General features: G+C 36.0%; 1 protein-coding gene across 2 annotated transcripts in view; it reads right to left on the minus strand.

Annotated features, from left to right (window-relative positions):
* Window positions 1–209: 209 nt before the first annotated feature.
* The window catches only part of FAM91A1 (family with sequence similarity 91 member A1), a 42,318-nt gene continuing 21,172 nt past the window's right edge, over window positions 210–21,355 (minus strand). For both annotated transcript variants that reach the window (XM_059901892.1, XM_059901891.1), the window contains 10 exons: window positions 21,092–21,224; window positions 17,317–17,465; window positions 15,843–15,977; window positions 15,585–15,698; window positions 11,620–11,692; window positions 9,483–9,632; window positions 7,391–7,495; window positions 6,426–6,549; window positions 5,179–5,248; window positions 210–3,150 (listed from right to left, as the gene is read on the minus strand). In XM_059901892.1, the coding sequence (XP_059757875.1) occupies window positions 2,965–3,150; window positions 5,179–5,248; window positions 6,426–6,549; window positions 7,391–7,495; window positions 9,483–9,632; window positions 11,620–11,692; window positions 15,585–15,698; window positions 15,843–15,977; window positions 17,317–17,465; window positions 21,092–21,224 (1,239 nt within the window). In that variant the 3' untranslated portion in view covers window positions 210–2,964. The remainder of the gene's footprint in view (window positions 3,151–5,178; window positions 5,249–6,425; window positions 6,550–7,390; window positions 7,496–9,482; window positions 9,633–11,619; window positions 11,693–15,584; window positions 15,699–15,842; window positions 15,978–17,316; window positions 17,466–21,091; window positions 21,225–21,355) is intronic.

Genomic DNA, 21,355 nt, shown 5'->3' on the forward strand with positions numbered 1-21,355 from the left:
CATAAGTTGTAAACATTAGTGGAAGCTCATGGAAGGATATAGGGAATATCTCCGGACCACCTTTGCAATTTTTCTGCTAATCTGAAATTATTATAAAATAAAAAGGTTATTTTTTTAAAAAAAGTATAGGAAAACGTCAGCACTGAAAGCATGCCTGTATTTAAAATTAAGGGAGGGGCTTACAGAAGATTACACATTTTCACAGCAACTTGACCAACACCACAGTTTATTTGTAAACATATTATATGTGTCAATAATCAAATTGACAATACTTTATACATTTCACTGTATCATATTAACAGCATACCAGAAAAAAATCCACTGTGCTCAAGTTACAGTTTTGGTATTTTAAAATCTTTAAATACAAACCGTATTTGAAACACTGAACATAAAAGAGAAACACAAATGGCAAAGAAAACTGGAAACAACTAAAAGAAACCAATATTCCCCCCAAAAAACAAATAAAATATCTGATTACACACTTTAAAAGAAAATAAGGAATCAAGAAAATCAGACGATCATATATTTTTTTAACAACATAAAGTTACATTTCTTTAGACCTATGTGAGAGGTGAAATTGTACCATACTAAACTCTATGTCCTTTTTTATATTTCTTTTTTTCTCTTGGTTTCTGAAGTTTGCCAATCAATGGTTTAAGCTACTTTAAGGGCAGAAAAGAGGGGAGGCAGCACAAAGCCAAATGAAATTACTTTAAACATTTGCAGAAAAACTGGATAAAAATTCTTTCACAAATTTTCTTTGGCAAATAATAAATTCTGTATTTATTACCTTTTTGTTGAATAGGATCAACAGATAAGATTTAAGAGATGCATCTTTACATGAGTTAATGTATGAATGAAACAAAGCCAAATTCACAAAGTAAAGCATAAAAGTGGCTTTCACATTTTGCTAATAACAGCTTTAAAAGTGCAGATTCTCCATCCTTAAAAGTATGAGAGGTCTTCAGCTGGGAATCAGAATCTTTCCTCATTCACATGAGAAACCGGAGTTGACTACATGTTTTTTCAGTACTTTCCCTAAAATTCATGATCATTTATTAGGTTCTATTTCCTCCTCTGTTAGCTCTCAAAGGAAATATAGCAGCAAATCACTCCCATATTTTAAGTTTTAAATTCACCAACAACTGGGTTCACTACCAACAACTACAAACATTCAATGCTTTATTAGTGTACGTGTCATTACCGTAGGTTAAGCTTGTTAATAACAGAAATAAATAAAATAACTACAGTTAATCTGAACAAAGCAAATGAAAATGAGATTAAAGAGCCCTGATCAAATGAAATACTTACAACTTTCAGTTGAAAAACTGTAGAAGTTACATACATACCTAATAGCACTAGGAATGTACAATATCAATTATTGGAAAAATAAATGAGTGATTCACAGTTATAAGAAATTATTTTAATATTAGTATTTTTCCTTTTATACACAAACATTTATAACATATACTTGGTTTCTACCTCATATTAAGACAAAGTAGAATACTAAACATTACTGCATTTACCCAAAACACAGCACTGACTGTGCCACAGGTAACCTGCTCCAAAATATTCAACAGGTAGGTGACAGTACTGAATGCATGGTTAACAGTTTGAAGAAAGACACATACTTCCAGAAGTATGTTAAATACACAAATGTCAGTTCTATAAATAACAAAAATTATCAGCAAAAATGTTTAGGTTTAACCTTCCCAAATTTTCTAATGCTTTAAATATTTTAGATATATGTTGTTTGACCAGTTAGTTTGGTTACAGTTTTAAACTAGCAAACCATTATCCTATGAGAAAAGCTAAACTAAACTATATAACACTGCACAAACTTCCCGAGGAAGGTAACTTGAAAAATCTAAAAAGTGATTCCAATTATTCTAATTAACATTTGAGATACTAAAAGAATCAATGACTCAAGAAACATTTTGAAATTACTCAATTTTTCTTTATCATTTCCTCTAAAACTAGTCACATAAATTTAAGATCCGGATTGCTTATGTCCTCACAGTAGGTTTATCACTAAAGTGTTCTGATCAGAAGACATAGCCTTAATGCCTCTAATATGCAATTCTAAGCTGAAATCAAAATCCTTGGTTTGAAAACATCAAATCCAATTCCATAACATTCATGGGCAGAGCTACTAAACAAAAAATAAATCAGGGAGAAAATGTGCAGCAGCCACAGCTACAAGAGTGGAAAATAAATTCTATTTTTCCATAAAGACTCTATGAAAATATAAAGCCCAAAATGAGCGACAACTGAAGTCCACATATAAATGTTGTTTAAAAATAGAATGTTTTCCAAAGCTTCTTATGAGATGTCAATGTATAGTCATAGTGTGAGTTAAGACCTTCTAAATCAAGGTTAAGCCATACATAACTATGCTGATGTACATACCTTCAACAATGTTCAACCGATATACATAATTTACAAACACCCACAGCAATTCTTAATGCCCCATCAGATCATCTCTCAATAACGGATGTTTATCGTTTTATTGTTTTGCTACTTTAAATACCAAGAAGCCTTTTCAGAGGAAGAGTTCTACCTCTTCCCACGATCCCCTAAAGAGTAGGTAACAAAATATAAAATTAAACAAGATTTATGCTTGATAAACTAACATATAAAATTACCACTGCAATATTCATAGTGACTGCTTATAAACATAACAGTCATCATAAAGCCTATAAAGTATATCCTCAGTTTTATAAAAGAAACGCAGATTGTCTCAAGGTAAAAAATACAGTGCAGGCTGCTAAAAAGCTCTTCGTTGCATCAGGAGGTGCAGTAATGAGGAAAACTTCAGAAAACATGAACATGTTCCCCAAACTTTAACTTTAACATCAGTTAAGCATGAATTGCACTGCAGCAGCTGGATGCTTTTTAGTGGCTGGCAACATAAAGCTAATGTTAAGAAAGAAAAACGGCAGAAAGTGTGAGCAACAAACCAAATTACTGCAAATGGAGATTAGCAATAAGAAGTGAGGAAGGTGAACGTCCACTCCACTCTGTTAAGATGCCATCTTTAAATATTAAGTTCTTTGCAGGAAGTGGAACTCCCATGTCAGCACAGGATGACTGTGAAAGCAAACTTGGAAAACTGGCCTCATTGTGAATATCCAGTGTTGAAGCACCTTCCTAAAAGATCAAGAAACAAGAGAAAAAAAATTCTATTCAACACTTTACCAAACCACTTAATGTAGCTAATGAGAAATAGAGACCTTGATTACCTAAGAAATGTTTATGGAATGGCAAAGCACTATAGGAGATGCAAAGTTGTACCTCACAAACCCAAAATAATCAATGACAGGTATTAACGTGCAGAAATGACTAATACACTCAGATGATGACAAGTGCTTTGAAATACACAGAAATAACACGCTATGAGAATATGGGATGAGAAAAAGTTAATTCTTAGACAAAAACCCTCACACAACATTAAGCACTAGAACAATCCATCCACTCCCAGGGCTCTCAGATTCACACATTCAGCAGACTTCTCCCCAGAACTCCAGGCCCAAACCTCCACCTATGCAACATCTGTTCTTGGATGTTTCACCATAAATTCCACACTTAGCATGTCCATAAGCAAACTCTCAAATTTTCCCCCACTGGTTCCTCCCCAGCCTTCCCTGCTCAAGCTAGTCAAGAAATATGAAAATCATTCTTTATCTTTCCCTTCCTCACCACAGCCTCAATCTTTCCTCACATTTAATCACCAAGTTCCATCAGTCTCCCTCCAACATGTATCCCAAATGAGTTTACTTGAATCACTCACCATAGCCACCACCGTAGTCTAGGCCAGTGGTCTCCAAAGTGGGGTACTCACTCCAAAGTGGGGTGCAGTACCATGAAAATTTTTAAAATCCTGTATCTACTTATTGTATCCGATAAAATTCCTGGTTTTGTGTATCTTTTACAATATACATAATTTATTATATTATTACATGTTTAACAGTATATACATGTAATAAACAAACCTTTATTATGGATACATGCAAATTTTTTTAAAACGAAAAACGGTGTTCGGCCACCAACATCTCTTAACTTAGGCTATTAGAGCAGTCTCCGAACTTATCTTGTTTCTGTGCTTGTCTGTTTCTAATCTATTCTCTAAACAGTAACTAATCTTTTAAAAGAGTCAATTAAAAATAATGTCATTCTCTGTTAAAAGTCTTTAATAGTTTCTCTTTGCACTCAGCATAAAATACATATTCTTTAACATACTCCAGAAGGCTCTCCGTTCTTCTTCAACCTCACCTCTTCCCACCATCCCTCTTTCAAGAGGCTTCTGCCACGCTGGGCCTTCTCGTTTCCTTGCAGGTTGAATGCCTTCCTGACACAGGACTTTTGCACCTACTAACCTCGGCCTGGAATACTCTTTCCCATCCTTTAGGTTTCAGCTTATGCGTCATCTCTACCTATTTAAATTAGGTCTACCTTTGGATTCCATCAGATTTGAAGGAGCTTGGCTCCTTCAAAGCACTTACTGAAATCTGTAATTACTTCACATATTTCGATGTTTACTCGACTATGGTCTCATACAACACTTAAGCTCCATTAGTGTCTTAGATATCGTTTCCCCAGCACCTGGTAAAGGGTCTGGCATAGAGTCAACTCAAGCATTTATTGAAAGAATGAATGAAACCAAACTCCAAAATACTGATTTCATAATATTAGAACAGATATACCGAACAAAAATATTCCATTCTAAAAGTTTATCTACAAATCAAGTCTAGAGCATCCTTTCTTTCCTCGGGGGGAAGATAAAAGGTCTAGAGCACTGGCATTCACTACCATAACAGACAACCCCCTCTCAGTAATGGAGAATCACTGCAGTTATTAATGGAAGTGTACTGACCCAAGAACCAGCACCTAGCATGGTGCATGGCCCATGGCAGATGCTTAACACATTTCCGTTTAATGAAGCACCAGCACAGAACAAACAGTCCAAGCTTCCTAAACACCTGGCCAGTGAAATCATGTATGTCAGTTAACTTCCTGAATTTCAGCATCTTCATTTATAAATTAAAATGCATAAATAAGCATGAAATAATGCTTATTTCATGTCTTACTGCTGTGGAGACTCAGAACAAACATGGAAGTGTTTTGCATACTATAAAAGCTCTATGCAAATACCATTTGGATATTTTTGGTTTTTGTTACCTGGAATGAGTGAACAAAGTTAAGGACTTGTAGAGACAGTTTTCTACTGGAATGTAAGAGGTTTTGAAGGCTGAAAAAAAGGGGAAAAGTTTAAAACAAATATGACAAGAATTAATATCTCACAAGAGTTTAATTTTAACAATTTAAATGCATTTATATATGTATATACATCTTGGTTAATTACATAAAAATTAAAAAAAAAAACAATTTCAATGGTTCTCGTCTATGAAATTTCTGCTTGTTTTAATAATACAGAGTAACAGTGCATAAAAAGACCATTTTGAAATAAAACATCATGTATAACCAAAATTGGAAAATTATTGTTAAAAGTTTAAACTACTACCAAATATAAATGTTAAATACAAGAAAACTTCTAAAATAAAAATTTAGGCACATATTTTTCAAATATGTAAATTGGTAACAATTATAGTGGCAATCATTAAAACTACATAGTATTTCTTTTTTTTATTCATGTATGTTATTTTATTTTCAGGATAGCTATTAAAATTATTTGTCAGTTAAGTACTTTTAATTTTCTGATATAAGCTACACTGAGCCAATTAAATTAATTATTTATTATCCAACTTTGTTTTCCTAAGTAAAGATGTCAAGATCTGTGGATATCATCTCTCCAAGCCACCCACCACGACAATCAGATTCAAAGATATTCTTTTCGGCTAAACCAGACAGTCTGAGAACTTTCACAGCGCTGACTCTCAGCAGCCATTCCCAATGGATCAGAGCTGGCATAGGAGATAAAACCTACATGTCATTTCTGACAAGTAATATGTGCTCATTTTAGAAAATGTGGAAACTGAAGAAAATTTAGAAAGTCAGCCATAATTCCACTATAGGAGATAATCACTATTAACATAACTTGAGTGTGTGTATGTTAAGAAAGAGAGAATTTCTATAGATATTTACATAGTAAAAAAACTAGGTTCATACCGTCATATAAGCATGCCCATTTTAACTGTACTCTCGCCAAATCTGGGTAACTAAGTAAATATAATTAACCAAAACATGTGTCCAAAAGACTTGCATGTGCCTAATTTCTGAGGTATTGAACTTTAATTTTAAAATACATAGCAAACCCTTAAACTAGCCATTTTTATTCAATCAACAAATAAACACAAGGCAAGTACTATGATCATGTGTGAAATAAGACAAAGTAGGATATAGCAACTAATACTGAGAGCTTAAGAAGTCTCATAGATGAAAAGATGACAACAAACATAAACCCTCACCTCTCTTTTCTGCAAAGGCCATGTGTAGCAATTTTTCTGCAAACTTTCTGGTTTAATTCAGAACTAAACAGTGGAATTCCAAAGCACAGCTCGAGAGGAACCCAATCTGCTTCTATTGTGGCAACTACAAAAGGATATATAAAGTTATCAATCATATATATATTTATATATATTATGACCGACCAGGGTTTCTTAACTGAGCTCCAGAGATTTTCATAGATTCCTCCCACCCCCCACTGACATCCACCAAAGGGCTTAGCAGGGGAGAAGACTCAGAGAGGGGATCAGTGAATCTCTGAAACAGGGAAGAATGTTTTTTGAGTATGTACATGCTTCTGGGAAGAAGGCACACAGCTTTCAACAGATGCTCAAAGTGGTCTTTTAACAAAAAAAATAAAAAAAAAAGTAAAAAAGTAGTGCAGGACAGCTACAAGATGAGAGAATCAACATAGGAAAAATAAAACATTTTTATTCTCAGGTCATAGTTTTATAATATTTTTTTTTAAATTTATTTATTTTTATGGCTGTGTTGGGTCTTCGTTTCTGTGCGAGGGCTTTCTCTAGTTGCGGCAAGCGGGGGCCACTCTTCATCGCGGTGCGCGGGCCTCTCACTATCGCGGCCTCTCTTGTTGCGGAGCACAGGCTCCAGACACGCAGGCTCAGTAATTGTGGCTCACGGGCCCAGTGGCTCCGTGGCATGCGGGATCTTCCCAGACCAGGGCCCGAACCCGTGTCCCCTGCATTGGCAGGCAGATTCTCAACCACTGCGCCACCAGGGAAGCCCCAGTTTTATAATATTTTAACTAACTTTAATCATTATTCTAAACATATAAAATTCTTTCCTAGAAAATACTTATGAAAAAGTCCATTATAATAAGAGCAGAAAAATGATATCCAAACGACTTAACAAAAGAGTCAAACCTCAGAAATTAGTCCAAGATTGCAAATAATTTTTAAAGCCTTACCAGAGTTTTGCTTTGTGGCTGAATCTATAGTTGCTTCCTCAAGGACCATTTCAAATGACTCTGTACTCCCATTTACATCTGAGCCAGAAGCCAAATCAGGTTCTCCTTACAATTAAAGGGCATACACAATATTAGGATTCTAGTAGTTGGCACAGGTTGTCAATAAGTCAGTCCAAACATAAAAGAAGACTTCAGGCAACAGAAATGACAATGGAAAACAATGAACAGTCTTTAGCCTAAAGCAGTAGTTCTTAAAAGGGGGAAAATTTTGTCCCCCAAGAAACATTTGGCAACGTTTGAAGACATGGTTTGGTTGCCATGAACCGGGACAGGGATGCTGCTGATGTCTAGAGATCCTAAACATCCAACAGTGCACAGGACAGCCCCCCGCAACAAGGAATTATCCAGCTCCAAACATAAACAGTACTGAGCTTGTAAAGCCCTGACCTAAAAAAACAAGGATTAAAAAGGCAGAACACAAGTTTAGACCTTTTAGAGAATTACTAAAGTCATTTCTATCCCCATGGAAACATGCAGTCTGATTACATCATTCCTTCTCAAAATATTTTTTTTGACTCCCTGTATCTTTCAGCATGAAAGATCCTCCAAGATCTTCTAGATCTCACCTATTACTTCTCTACTCTCATCTACTACTGCCCCACAAACTCTTCTTTCGGCCAAGATGAGCTACTCTATTGCCCGATTCCCTAAAGGCTGCTACCCTCCAAATAAACAACTATCTGTGTGTAGCGAACTCCTCGCTTTTCAAAATTTAGTTCAAACTTTACCTTCTCTAAGAGGCCTCTCTGATAGCTCAGTTGGGCTGGGATATGCCTTCTCTGTACTACTTTAGCACTTCAAGAAGCAGACCCCTATATCTCAGTCTTTTAACACTACACAGTAGGCTGATTCACTTGCTTGTCTTTCCTTCCAGGGTTTTATTCCCTAGGACTTAGTAACAGAAATATCTCCAACACCTAAGGAGGTATTTTGTAAATGTTTATAGAATGAATGGAATGAAACATGACAGCTACAGTAGACATTCATTGAAATGACAGCCCTCTTCTCTAAAAATGCTCCTGTGATACCTGGCAGTCAACTGTTGAAAGTTACCCAACTCCTCTGGCCAAAGGTAAATGGACCAGGAGTGGAGACTAATTCAATCCACTGGATGGCTAGCAATCAATCATATTTTCTCAGGATTTCAAACTAAGAGGTTCAGCGAATATAGTCAATCAATGATAGAGACTTGAATTAAAAGGTCCCCTAGAGTCGTGGACCAGAGGTGACATCATGGCAACCAAAGCCACATACAAGGCAAAATTATGCCAGAACAGAAACAATTAGTAATTATGAGAAGGTGATTTGAAAATGAATTTTTAAATTAGAAAGAAAAAGGTATCTAAGGAAAATTAGCTGTTGTCAATATGCAGGACAGGCTGGAGACAGAAAGAAGAGAATGAGGCCAGGAAGGCTAAGCAGGAAATGGTCGCAATAAAACACGTATAAAGTATCAAAACTCAGACTAGAATGGCAGTTACAGAGAATTAAAGAGAGAGGGAAAGAAACGGATATAAGAGACATTTCTAAAGACTAACTCACAGATCTTGGAAACTAACTGGGTTGAGTGGGAAAGGAGAAGGATGAGATAAAGATATGATTTTTAAGGTCTGCATAACAAGACAATGGTGCCTTGATAGAAAGAGGAAAGCTGAGAGGGAAAAACTACTCATTCTAGTTTGAAAACAATTTTACAAAGAGACTAAAGTTTTGAAACCATCACCCCATAAAGGAACTTAATTTAAAGCCTATAAACATAAATACGACAGTAAAGGGCTAAAACCCAATAACCATTCTGTATTCCAACCCCAGGTCATCACTTCTTTACTTATGCTCTTAGTATTTTCTCCATTTGAACAATTGATATTTGTCCCAATGATATCACAGAATATTTTCTCATCTTTCAGTGGAATAACATTAAGTATTAAGTAAGTCAACATCCCCACAAAGGTACCCATGCTTTTTAAATATTAAGCTTGTGATAAACTCAGTACCAATTATCCTAATTCAAAGAACCCAGCTATTGGCTAACCTCTCTCATCAGAAGCATCACTGAGTTTTCTGTTTGCAAGTTGGCTAGAAGCATTCAACATGGTGACATATCCACAAAAATGCTGCAAGTCCACTTTGTTCCTCAACATCTGCAATGCTTTATGAACACCCATATTGACACGTGTAAACTCTAAGAACAAAGAGTTGACATCACATTATAAGTAAATAGTTTTACAACAAAACACCAAAAACTTAAATATACTTTCCTTTTATTAAACAATTCTTAGAACTTTTATATTTTATCAAGATTGATTCCAACAAAGAAATATCTGTGGATGAAAAAGGATGCTGTACACATACAACATATTTACAGACTTCAGAAGGCAACTGATGTAGCAAAACAACTGACCTGCTAAGTAATCAAATAGGGTCAGTCAGTGGCAAATTCTCTAGGCTTCTCTTTGTAGTTCTATTCTGCCTCAAATACTTACTTAGTGGGTTTCTACCAGGAAATGCATTAAATACACATCATATATTTTTTTTAATTTAAGAAAAGTAAAAAGTATTCTTATTGAAACTAAAGCTAACAAAGTACTTGAAATTACATCCCTAATAAATTATTTAAATATCAGCTCATTCTCACAAATATGTGAACTTACAAAAGAGAAAGATGCTCTATAACCAAATATGAATATTCCTCTTTTTTAGAATATTCACAGTAATCTCCAAAGGCAAGAGATTTCTTAATCAGTTCTTGAGATTTTGTGATTTTTAAGATCCTGCTGTCACTATCCTGTATCTTCTGGTGAACAATAAATTTTTCCATAGAATTTATAAAGTATCAGAGAATTAACTAGCAAAGTTTAGTTGCAGAGAAATACTTATTTCTGAATAGGGGCTATTTTTTGGAAGAGAAAACTCTCTTCTCCAAATTTTGTACACATTTATTCACAACAGCCAAAAGAGAGCACAATTTCAAATGTAAGGCTTTTGCAGCCTAGACATGTGGAAAGGAAAAAATACTTATAAAAATCTTCCTTTTCCCTGCTTTGGGCAAGGAGGTGCAATGGTGACTAACATTTTAGAAGAAAAGTTCTTATATGAATTAAGTTAAATTACTTGAACGATTCACTGCTCTCTAAAATTCCAAGCAATATTCTAAGAACAAGAAAAATACATTAGAGAATGAAAGTTCTGCATGGAGCAGGAAACACAAGTGCTATATAAATATACGTAAGTTTTAATCAGAGACTATTTTTCTTTTGAATATACATACTTTCTTAGTATTCAACAGAGGAAAGGTATTTTTATATTAAACAAAAGGAAGAATGAATTTGCGTTTATAGAAATTCTCCGAGCATCTTTCATCAAATGTATTGTAGCTCACAATTCTAAAAAGAGATAACATTAAACAGGCTTTTCACCCTTGATTCAAACCCGCTAAATTTAGCTCAAACTTTGCTATTCACTCAAGTCCTCTCTAATAGGAAAAATAAAATGTAAAAAAATTTTTAATTAATTAATTAAAAAGCAAATGAGTGCTTTCTCATTTTCTCTACACAATGACTCTAGATTCGGGACTTCTAATACTATACCACAAACTTAAATCAAAACACATTGACCATTAATAAAAGTTTTTTTTTAAAAATTTGCTTCTGTAAAAAAAAAAAATGCTGAAACAGGAAATACATGCAAGTTCTCTGTAAACTGTAAGTTAGGATACAAATGTTCATTAGTGTCCATAAAAGCCCCTGAAAAAAACCAGTATGTAACACTTGGGGGAAAAAACATCAACTTTCTAAGCATAAAATCTTCCCTATGACTTGTCTTCTCCCCCAACCTGCAAATAAATAAACAATAAAAGGAAACTAAAAGGCCAAACATACAGAAAACCTAGTCTTCCATCTACGTAGCTACCTACTTAGTCTCTTCATCTCCAAGACAGACTAGTATTCCTTCTAGGCCTGGGTTCTAAATGAGTCTTATTCTATTAGTTCTTTGTAGGAACAGGCACATGACAGAAAACTACCTTTTGACAATACTCTTTAAAAGCAGAATAGTTTTAAGACCCTAGAACTTAAAAATTTTAAGAATTTACTTCCTGCTATGTTTCCACCAAATTGTGGACAAGATTAATCATAAAGAAGTCAAATGGATACAACTCAAAATTAAGGTACCTCCTCGTAGTTCTGTCTCATCAAATGGGAAAGGTATGTGGACAGTTTCTCCTATCCCATGCAAACCATGTCCCTAAACACGAAAAAACACAAGTTGAAAGGTATACGCGAAACCTGTATTTCCAATAGTAGATACTCAAACGATAAACAAGACTGTGCCTCGTGATGGTGTATTCCACATTAATACTCCATCAAAATGCTCTCAACAATTTTCTATTTTTCTCCAGCAAGTAAAGACAATCTTAAGTCTATATTAACCTATTAAAGCAATGTGTCTCAAATTGAGTGTATGGGCTAATGAAAAAACAGGTAAATCTGGTGTCAGCCAAGTGAAGCCTGAATGAGATCAAGTGCACTCACACAAGGGTTAGCTGTAGTGCTGAGAGAGAAAAGTGGTGGAGGATCCCCATGATCACCTGGCATGCCATGGACTAGGAATGTAATCTCAAAAACCTGCACTGAATGACACATATTGAAAATTACTTGCTGCAACATCGTAATTATATACGATTGGAAACAACCAAAATGCCTGTCAGTAGGGGACTGATTAAATAAATTAATGTATGTATTTTCAATGCAGCTGCAAAAAAGAGCAAGCTCTCTATAAAGTGAAATGGAAAGTTCCAACTGCTAAGTGGAAAAAGCATGGGGCATCTCAGTGTGTAACCGCTTGCATATGCATAAAGAAATTCTAGAAGGGTACAGCAAAAACTAATGTGGTTGTCTGATTTGGAGGAGAGTTAGGGAGTGGACACTGGGTAGAGTGTTAGAAGGGCAGTGATACTTTTCTCTGTGCATCTTTTAATAGTGTTTTATTTTTGAATCATGTGAATTTACTATCAAAAGTTAAATTGAAAAAAATCTATGAGTCTAACCACGCCAGTCCCACATTACAAATAATAATTTACTTTCATCCATCACACTCAATTAATGTTGTTCATTTAAATTTTGTTAGTCTTTTGTATTTAATTCCTAAATTCATTTTGGTTTTACAGTTGTGTAAGAATGATAAGCATGAGGAATTTAATTTTATGTTTATATGTATTTCGAATCATTATAATAGAAAATATAACACTGGGGATCTATACATTTTTTCCCTTTAAAAGAGACCCATACATTATTCAAATTCAAGATACCGTGACATAAAAGAAAAAAAATAATTTCAGGGAAAAAAAATCACATTCATTTATTTGGTTCATATAACAACTTGAGTATATTTCTGACATCTTGCTTCTATTCCATTGATACATTTATGATTTCAACCCTAAACAAGATGGCTATTATAAAAGCATGGTTTTAATCAAAACCTTAATTTTGTTGTGTTTTAAGTTCCAGCAAGATGAATTTTTCCATAAAATGTAATAAAAGAGGCATTCTTTTTTAGCAAAGGCAGAACTCCTTAACAACACTTTAAAACTCATATCACTCTACTCCCATCACCACTGCCACCACAGCAAACATTTTTTGAGATCTTCCGATGCGCTAAACAAAGGTCTAAAGCATTTTTACGTAGATCATCCATTTCAGTCATTCTTTTCAACAACCGTATAAAGATAAGAACTTTTATTATCTCCCAATTTGCAGGTGAAGTCACTGAAGTTCAAGGAGGTTATTTAACTTGCCCAACGTTGCCAATAAGTAGTGGAATCAAGATGTGAATTCACGCAGACTGACCCTTCAGTCCATGTCTAACCCATTCTACTGTGTATCTCCCCCCAACCCCTACACTTCATGTCTGCCCTGGCTGGCTAATGCATCGTCTCACGGTTTCTACTACCATCCACGTGCTGACGCTGACACTCAAGTCAATCTCTCCTGTTCAACCTCTCATTCAAATTTCAGAATATTTTCAGTTACCTCCTAAATATCTCCACCACCCAAATGTCCCACAGGCCCAAAACACACCACCTCATCTGCCCCCATAAACCGGCTCTGTGTGATATCATCACTCTTCCACTTTCAAAAGCCAAGTACCTCAGGAATCATTCTTCCTCTTCCCACATCCATCTCAGACATCTGATCAATTCTATTTATTTTATATTTGTAATACTTCTTCCTTTTCATTCTTATTACCACTTTCGTGACCTACGCTGTCCTCATCTCTTATCTGGTCTCCAACACTGAATCCTAATCCTGTCTTCTCCCACCCAGCCATTCTCAACAGTCTTCAGGCTGATCTTCCAAATCAAAACTGACCATGTTAATCCCCTGCTCAGCACCCTTTACTGGCTGCCATCAATCTAAAGGGGAAAGTCTAAGCACTACAGTGGGACAGTTAAGGTCCACTGCCCTCTGTGCCTGCCTACTTCTCCAGACTCATCTCTGACCACCATCCCATCATACTTCAGCTCACCCCTCAAAATTACATAACAGCTTACAGGCCCTAGCACATGCTCCCACTTCGTATTCCTATTAATTCAACAAACACTCACTGAGCAACTTCTACGAGTCAGGCACTACTTTTGGGCACCAGGGAAATAGTTATGAAGAAAAAGAAAAAAAATCTCTACCCAGAGATTTATTCATGCTGACCACTCTGCCTGGCCTCGCTCTCCTCTAAATCAGCCTTTTCTATTTAGCCTGGGTCTCATTTTCTCTAAGGAGCTTTCCCTAAGCCTTTGTCCTTGCCCCAAGGCTAGAAGGATACTACTTCTCTTTAATGCTTGCACTGTATATGTATAACTCTCTTCAGCACTCAGCAAAAAAATGGAAGTGACTGCTTATGCAACTTTGCCCACCAGACTTTAAGTTTCTTGAAGACAGGGACCACATCTTATTTGTATATGCACATTAATTAGTACAGAATATGGCAAGTACAATTGTTAGTTCAATGAATTAATGAACTCTTTACAAAGAACCTATTACATACCAGAAAGTGTGCTACACACTTCATACACACCTTCTCATTTCATTCTCTCAACAATCCTAAGGCTAAAAATGCTTACCTTGGCATTAGCTGTCACTATTATTTTTTGTTGTTACACAGTAGATATTACCATGTCCATTTTGCAGATGGGAAACTAAGTATAAGAGAAGTATCTCTAAAATGTTACACACCACTTCACACCTGCTGGGGTGGCTATAATAAAAAAATCAGATAATACCAAGTGCTGGAGGGACTGTAAAATGGTGCAGTTCCTTAAATAGTTAAACAGAGTTACCACATGACTCAGCATTTCCACTCCTAGGGATATACTCAAAAGAAATGACAACATGTCCACACAAAAACCTGTACATAAATGTTTATAACAGTGATTATTATTATTCATAATAGCCAAAAGGTAGAAGCAATCCAAATGTCCATCAACTGATGAACAGATAAACAAAATGCGTTTCATCATACAAGGGGATATTATTTGGCCATAAAAAGGAATGCAGTACTCATGCTACATGATGAACCTTGACAACAGGAAAGAAGCCAGTCACAAAAGACTACATATTATATGATTCCATGTATCTGAAATGCCCCAAATAGGCATTCTAGGGAGGCAGCAAGTACATTAGTGTTGTTAGAGATGGGGGGGGGGGGGCGGGGGGGTGAAAGTGGAATAGGGGAGTGAGAACTAAAGGTCCAGGAAAATGTTGTAAAATTGATTGTGGTGCTGGCTGTAGACATCTGTGAATACACTAAAACCACTGAATCACAGAATTCAATTGGGGAATAAGGTATGTGAACTGCATCTCTATTTCAAGGCTACTATTAAAAAAAAAATAGGGCCACACAGTTAGCAAAAGATTAGGCTGAAACTCAAAGTCCGGTCTAACTTCAAAGCCTATGCTGTTTCCACCACTTCCAAGCTGCTAGACAAAGGCCAGAACTAAAACGCAGATCTCTGTTTCCTTACATTTCAGTTTTACAAATGTCAAATTACTGATGTCTGATTGCGACTCAGCAGAAAGCTAGACAAATTATGATCTTTAAAATAAAAATCCAAAACTGACTGTTTCAAATAAGGTAACTGTACCTGAATCAAAACCGCCGAATGTGTTAGGGCATCGTTCAACATCGTGAGCACATTTGATGTAGGAACAACCCCAGGATCATGACCCCAAGAAGTTATTAGTAATCGATCATAACCCTATGGGAAAGAAATGAATAAAACACAGCATGGCATTTAGAAAAAAACAAACAAACAAAAAATTTAAGAAAGTTATCTATAATACTGCTTACCAGTTTCTATCCTCCTTAAAAATGATTTTTAAAAAAACCTCAATCAACATACCTGGAATATATCTGGCAGTTTTCGAAGTCTTGTACCTTTGGACAGCAAAAGAGATGGTGGTCCTTGCCTGGTGATATGGTAAATGTACAGTTTAAACCAGACAGAACTGACTTCTGGGATAGCTGGTCCAATATGCTGAAATCATAAAACAGGTAAGATAAAGTTGTAAATACTTATCTGAAGCCAAATTTCACAAATGACCAAGTATATTCTTAAAGCTAATGCCTCATGTAAGTGTTAACTGCTATTATCCTTATGAAGATAAATTTTAAAGGATCCATTCAAACAGTTTCAAACTTACACTGGAATTGAGAAAGCAGGTCTTATCACTGTAATTAAGAGAATGGACTCTGGAGTAGATGGCCTAATTCTGAATCTTGGCTTCACCCCCTCAGCCCTATCACCTAAGGTTACTGAAGCGCTCTTGTGCCTCATTTTGCTCATTTGTAACATGGCAACAAAATACTTATCTCTTAAGGACATTGTTAAAGGTTTAAAATAGTACCTGGCAGCACATAACAAGCTCTATATCAAAGTGTTAGTTATTACAATCATTAATAATTTTTCTCAAAAGGGACTATCTATCCTTCCATCCATCTTACCATTCATCCATTCATTCAGTTCATGGATTCCTGCTATGACCAGAGGCTGTGTTAAAGAACAGAAGTGTGTGTGTGTGTGTGTGTGTGTGTGTGCACGTGTGTGTGTGAGTGTGTGAGCGCGTGTGTGTGTGTTGGGGGGGCTGCAAATCTACAATCATTCCTGCTGAACAGAGGACAAAACTGGGGTAAGGGGGGAGTGGGCGCACTGAGGCAGCTAGATCAGCACAGGCAACAAAATCATCCTGGTACAAGAATCCCTTCCTTTCTTCTACACCATTAAACCTAGCACATCTAGGGAACCAGGAAGGATGCAGCACTGAAGAATAGAGCACAAACCTCACTCTTTGAAAACGGTACATGTCACAATGGCCTTGCTAAGTATACAAACGCAACTGATCTATTTTTAAAAACTGAAAGACCAGAAGTCATTTTCACGATTTTAAAGATAACTAGAGTTCTAGCTTTCAAGCATAATCTTTTCTTTTCAGCTTATTTAACATCACAGCCCCACTTTCAAAATATTTCACTTTTCCTAATTAAATTTATCTTATCCCTCAAGGTAATCCAGGTTTCCTTCTCAGACCAGCCAAAAACATTTTCTTTAAAATCCTGCATTCAGGAAGAAAATTTTAATTGAATGTGTCACTAGTCACTAGATAATACATATATAAAATGTACCAATTATACCTCACAAACTGAACATAACATCTTACAACAGCAAAAAATACAAAACTGCTTTCTGAGTTGATGATTTTAATATCTGGTTATCTACAAATTGAGAATTAATACAGTAAGACTGATAAACCTCTCCTTCAAGTCGCCATGAGGAAGGATGAAATGGCGGCAGAGTGAGCTTCCCAGTGAGTCTTTACCTGAGGGGTGCAGCTGCTGACAGGCCGGATTTCGTTGGTGAGAGGAGCCATGGAAACAAGCAGTGTGTAATTTTTGTTTAGAACTCTGCTGCAAGTTGCAGGGTCCAACCCAAGAAGGCTTTCACAGCGCAAGAGATCCAGAGGAAAACCTGAATTATGATCAACCATATACATAGAATGAAAGACTGACAATGTGAAAAAAAAGAGTCTAAGATGAAACACTGATAACTGCCTTGAGATTTAAATTTTTTTAATAAGGTAGAATATCTCTATTAAAAAGCACTTTATTTCCTAGGAGACCAATAAGACTCTCTAAGACTTAAAGCTATAAGTCTTTATTCTCTGGTCCAGAAAGATAACTGTCTACTGGTGTTTCTTCAGGCTAACCTTATACTTTAAAAATATGTTTGCTTTATCTTACTTCCTCTCCATCATGGCAGTGGCATCTTATGAAAGCCTAAGTGCCATGGGAAAGCTGTATCCTTCCCTCCCCCAATTTTCAATCTCCATAAAACCTTTGCAGCCAAGTTCTGAATTGACCAGAGGGGCAAGAATTCCTCATTTAGAAACATGCGCCTAAACTAGTCCATAAAGCATGAACTCACTTAGCATGCAACTGATTTTAACTGTTCCCATTCTTAATCCTTCTGGAAAATACCAGTCCTACTGCTCTCTAAAAAGATAAAGGGAATTTGGAGGGTCTGTCTGTGTCTGGCCTCTCACAGATAAACAAGGGGAGTGCCTGTGATCTTAGCTAAGTTGTATGAGAAAGGGTGGGTCCTTGCAGTAAGCCCTTTTCTGAAACATAAAAAGGGTGAGAAGCTTCAGGTAAAATTCAACACTGTCAATGCCAAGTATAGAAAATATTTAATGAATACTAGGATATGGAAGGAAGTCTAAAGAGTTGATGGTAGTTAGAACAAAGTTTTTACAACTGTGATAGCTTTTCTACAAATGAGGTTTAATTTCTAAACATTTCATAGTACTAGACTGCCAAATTACAAACAGTGGCTTTAAGGTCTCACTTGTACTGATCCTAGGGAAAAGATATCTTTTTAAAGACAAAGATACCTGGAAAAAAAAATTATGCTTATAAAAATGAAAACGAGTTAGACCACACATTGTTTCTGTTTTTTAAGCAGTGCCTCATGCTGTCTAAAACCAAAAGATTACTACGAAACTAGTCTTTTTCACACATATCGGAGGTTTGCTTCTATGACAGTATCAGAAGGCTTTTTGCTTTACAGTGAGTACCAAGTACTACATGATACACTCAAACTACAAATTACTAGTGACATAAAAAAAAAAATTCTTGCTACTCAAAAAAAGATGAGGGCTTCCCTGGTGGCGCAGTGGTTGAGAGTCTGCCTGCCAATGCAGGGGACACGGGTTCGAGCCCTGGTCTGGGAAGATCCCACATGCCGCGGAGCAACTGGGCCCGTGAGCCACAATTGCTGAGCCTGCACATCTGGAGCCTGTGCTCCGCAACGGGAGAGGCCGCGATGGTGAGAGGCCCGCGCGCCGCGATGAAGAGTGGCCCCCGCTCGCCACAACTAGAGAAAGCCCTCGCACAGAAACGAAGACCCAACACAGCCATAAGTAAATAAGTGAAATTAAAAAAAAAAAAAAAAAAAAAAGATGCTTGAACACCAATACTATAGAATTTCTTGTTTAAAAAGGAGTAAGATTAAGTTATCACTCCTGGCACCTACAGAAAGTTACCTTTCGCAACATGGAGAGTACTAAGCCCTAATGCCCTAAAAAGTTATTCTTTATCTGGAATAATGACTTTCTTTTCTATGAATCTAGAATGGTACTAGTTATATACCATTATAAGAAAAATTGAGAAATAGTCATTTAAATCATCTTCTGTGTTCTGTGGTTCTAATGAGGAGCCCCAGTTAAGAAAGTCTGGTTAAAAGAATGAAACTTCATAAACAATTGCCCATTTGGTCTCATGGGGAGGGAGGAGTTAATCACATTTTAACTTTGGAGCCACATCAATTATTCTAAGCTCCAGAAATAGTCAACTATTAAATATACCTTAAAGGTTAGAATTATACTTTACTTTCACACAGACTAGGTTTAGGTTTACCATTTGACTTAGTTGATGATATACAGACTATTCATGGTGAAAAACAAAGTTTAGCCCAACCTATTAAACAATGAATTGTTGATGAATAAATCAATAAAAACCTTAGTGTTCAAGAGAAGATGATGTAAGGAACAGAGCAAAGGAAAAAAATTCAAGAGACATGGATTCAAGCCCCAGCTTTTCCATTTACTAATTATATGGGCTTTAATGACTAAATGGGCAGGAGATTTAACCAAGATAAGCTTCAATTTCTTTACCTATAAATTGAGTTACCCCTGGCTGGTCACTAGCACTAACATTCTTGGATTCTATGATGGGCAGTAAAAGATGGCTATAACAGAATAGTTCAAATATTCTAACCCATTATCTCTATAAGTCACTAAAAATCCCAGAAATTCCAGGATTTGTACATCCAGAGACATATTTAAGACTGTGCCACTCACTGTTAGGTCACATGATCTAATATTTGGTAACCAAAAAATGGTTACTATCAACAAATGCTTATCAATAAGTGCTTTAGACTCTTGGTGTCTGGTGATCTGATATTCTCAGTTTCAAATGTTTATGAACAACCTCAGAAAGAGCTCCAGCATGGAAGCATCTGTAATACTGCTAAAGCACAACTCTGAACCAGACACCCCAAGGCTGAAGAAGTGAGTCACTAGGTACTAAGTGTGTCTAGCCTCACTCAGCTAAACTACCCAGCATCTTTGTCCTCTCCTCTGCAACAACTCTTGTGAAGTGACAAGTGACTCTGCCCTAAATTTTTTTTAATTGAGCCGAAAAGAAAGCCAGATGCTGATGAAAGCAGTAGAACGAAAATGGATATGACTAAGAAAATGATGGTTCTTGGCCAGAAAATAGAACTTTTAGGTAAATGAAAGAATGAGTGAAATTAAATGTGATACTGGTGCTAAGAATTCACAGTGTCCCAAAATGCAACTCCTATGAAATGTCCAAAGACTTCACAATGTAATTACATTCACAGTGTAATGCTCTTACACTGGTGCCCAAGCTGTTGCATCTTTTTAAAAACACACATTCCTGCGTGTCATTCCACAATTTAGAAGCTAATACCATCAGTTCAACTAAAGTTCAGGAACCCCTTTCTATCACAAAACTGACAGAGCACACTAGGGCAAGAGCCACATTAGAGTTCATCAATAGATTAAAACCGCTTCCATTTCTTTCCTTAACTCTTTGAAATGAGGTTATCTGTTCCCTTTTTTATTCTTTAAAGTAAAATACTTTAGTAAATATTATAGCAGCATTTGAATAGGAAGACCCTGTTTATTATCTTTATATAACGGATCTTTCATTCTTGATATTTCATGCTTCCTAAATAAATTTTGGAATTTGTCCATCTCTCAAAACAGATGCCTATTCTATATCCCATCCAGCTACTTAAACAAATTAACACTCCAACTCTTTTTGTAGGTAACTAAACAAATTTAGATACTACAAAAGTCAGTGGCACATAAAAGAGGAGGAACAGTAAAGTAAGGAACAGCTGACGAGTAAAGAAATTCACAGAACAAGCCAACAGTTATAAATTCAATGTGCTATCTACACAAAATGTTCTAAATAAGTGATGATTAAATAAGTGAGCATGACCTGTTTAATTTCTTAGAAAGAAGTTCCATAGGATCATGTCTTCAAAATCAAGTATTTTTATCATACCATAATTGGGTTGGTCTGGCTGTGCAGTTTGCGCAACTAGATCTTTATTATGACGCAGAAACAATATTGTGTTTCTCAGAGTGAGTGCATGATCAAAGTATCTCTGTGCTTCTCCTTCACCAGTGCTCTGAACCTAAACCAAGAGAAAACAAATTTTGCAACAAAAACCACTCTCATGCCATTCATTCTAGTATATAACCATACAGTAGAGATATTAAGATATTTAAAATCAGTAAATCAAAAATTTGCCCAGGCGATTTTGAA

The sequence above is a fragment of the Balaenoptera ricei genome, chromosome 17 (genome assembly GCF_028023285.1).
Source record: "Balaenoptera ricei isolate mBalRic1 chromosome 17, mBalRic1.hap2, whole genome shotgun sequence".
Taxonomy (NCBI): Eukaryota; Metazoa; Chordata; class Mammalia; order Artiodactyla; family Balaenopteridae; genus Balaenoptera; species Balaenoptera ricei.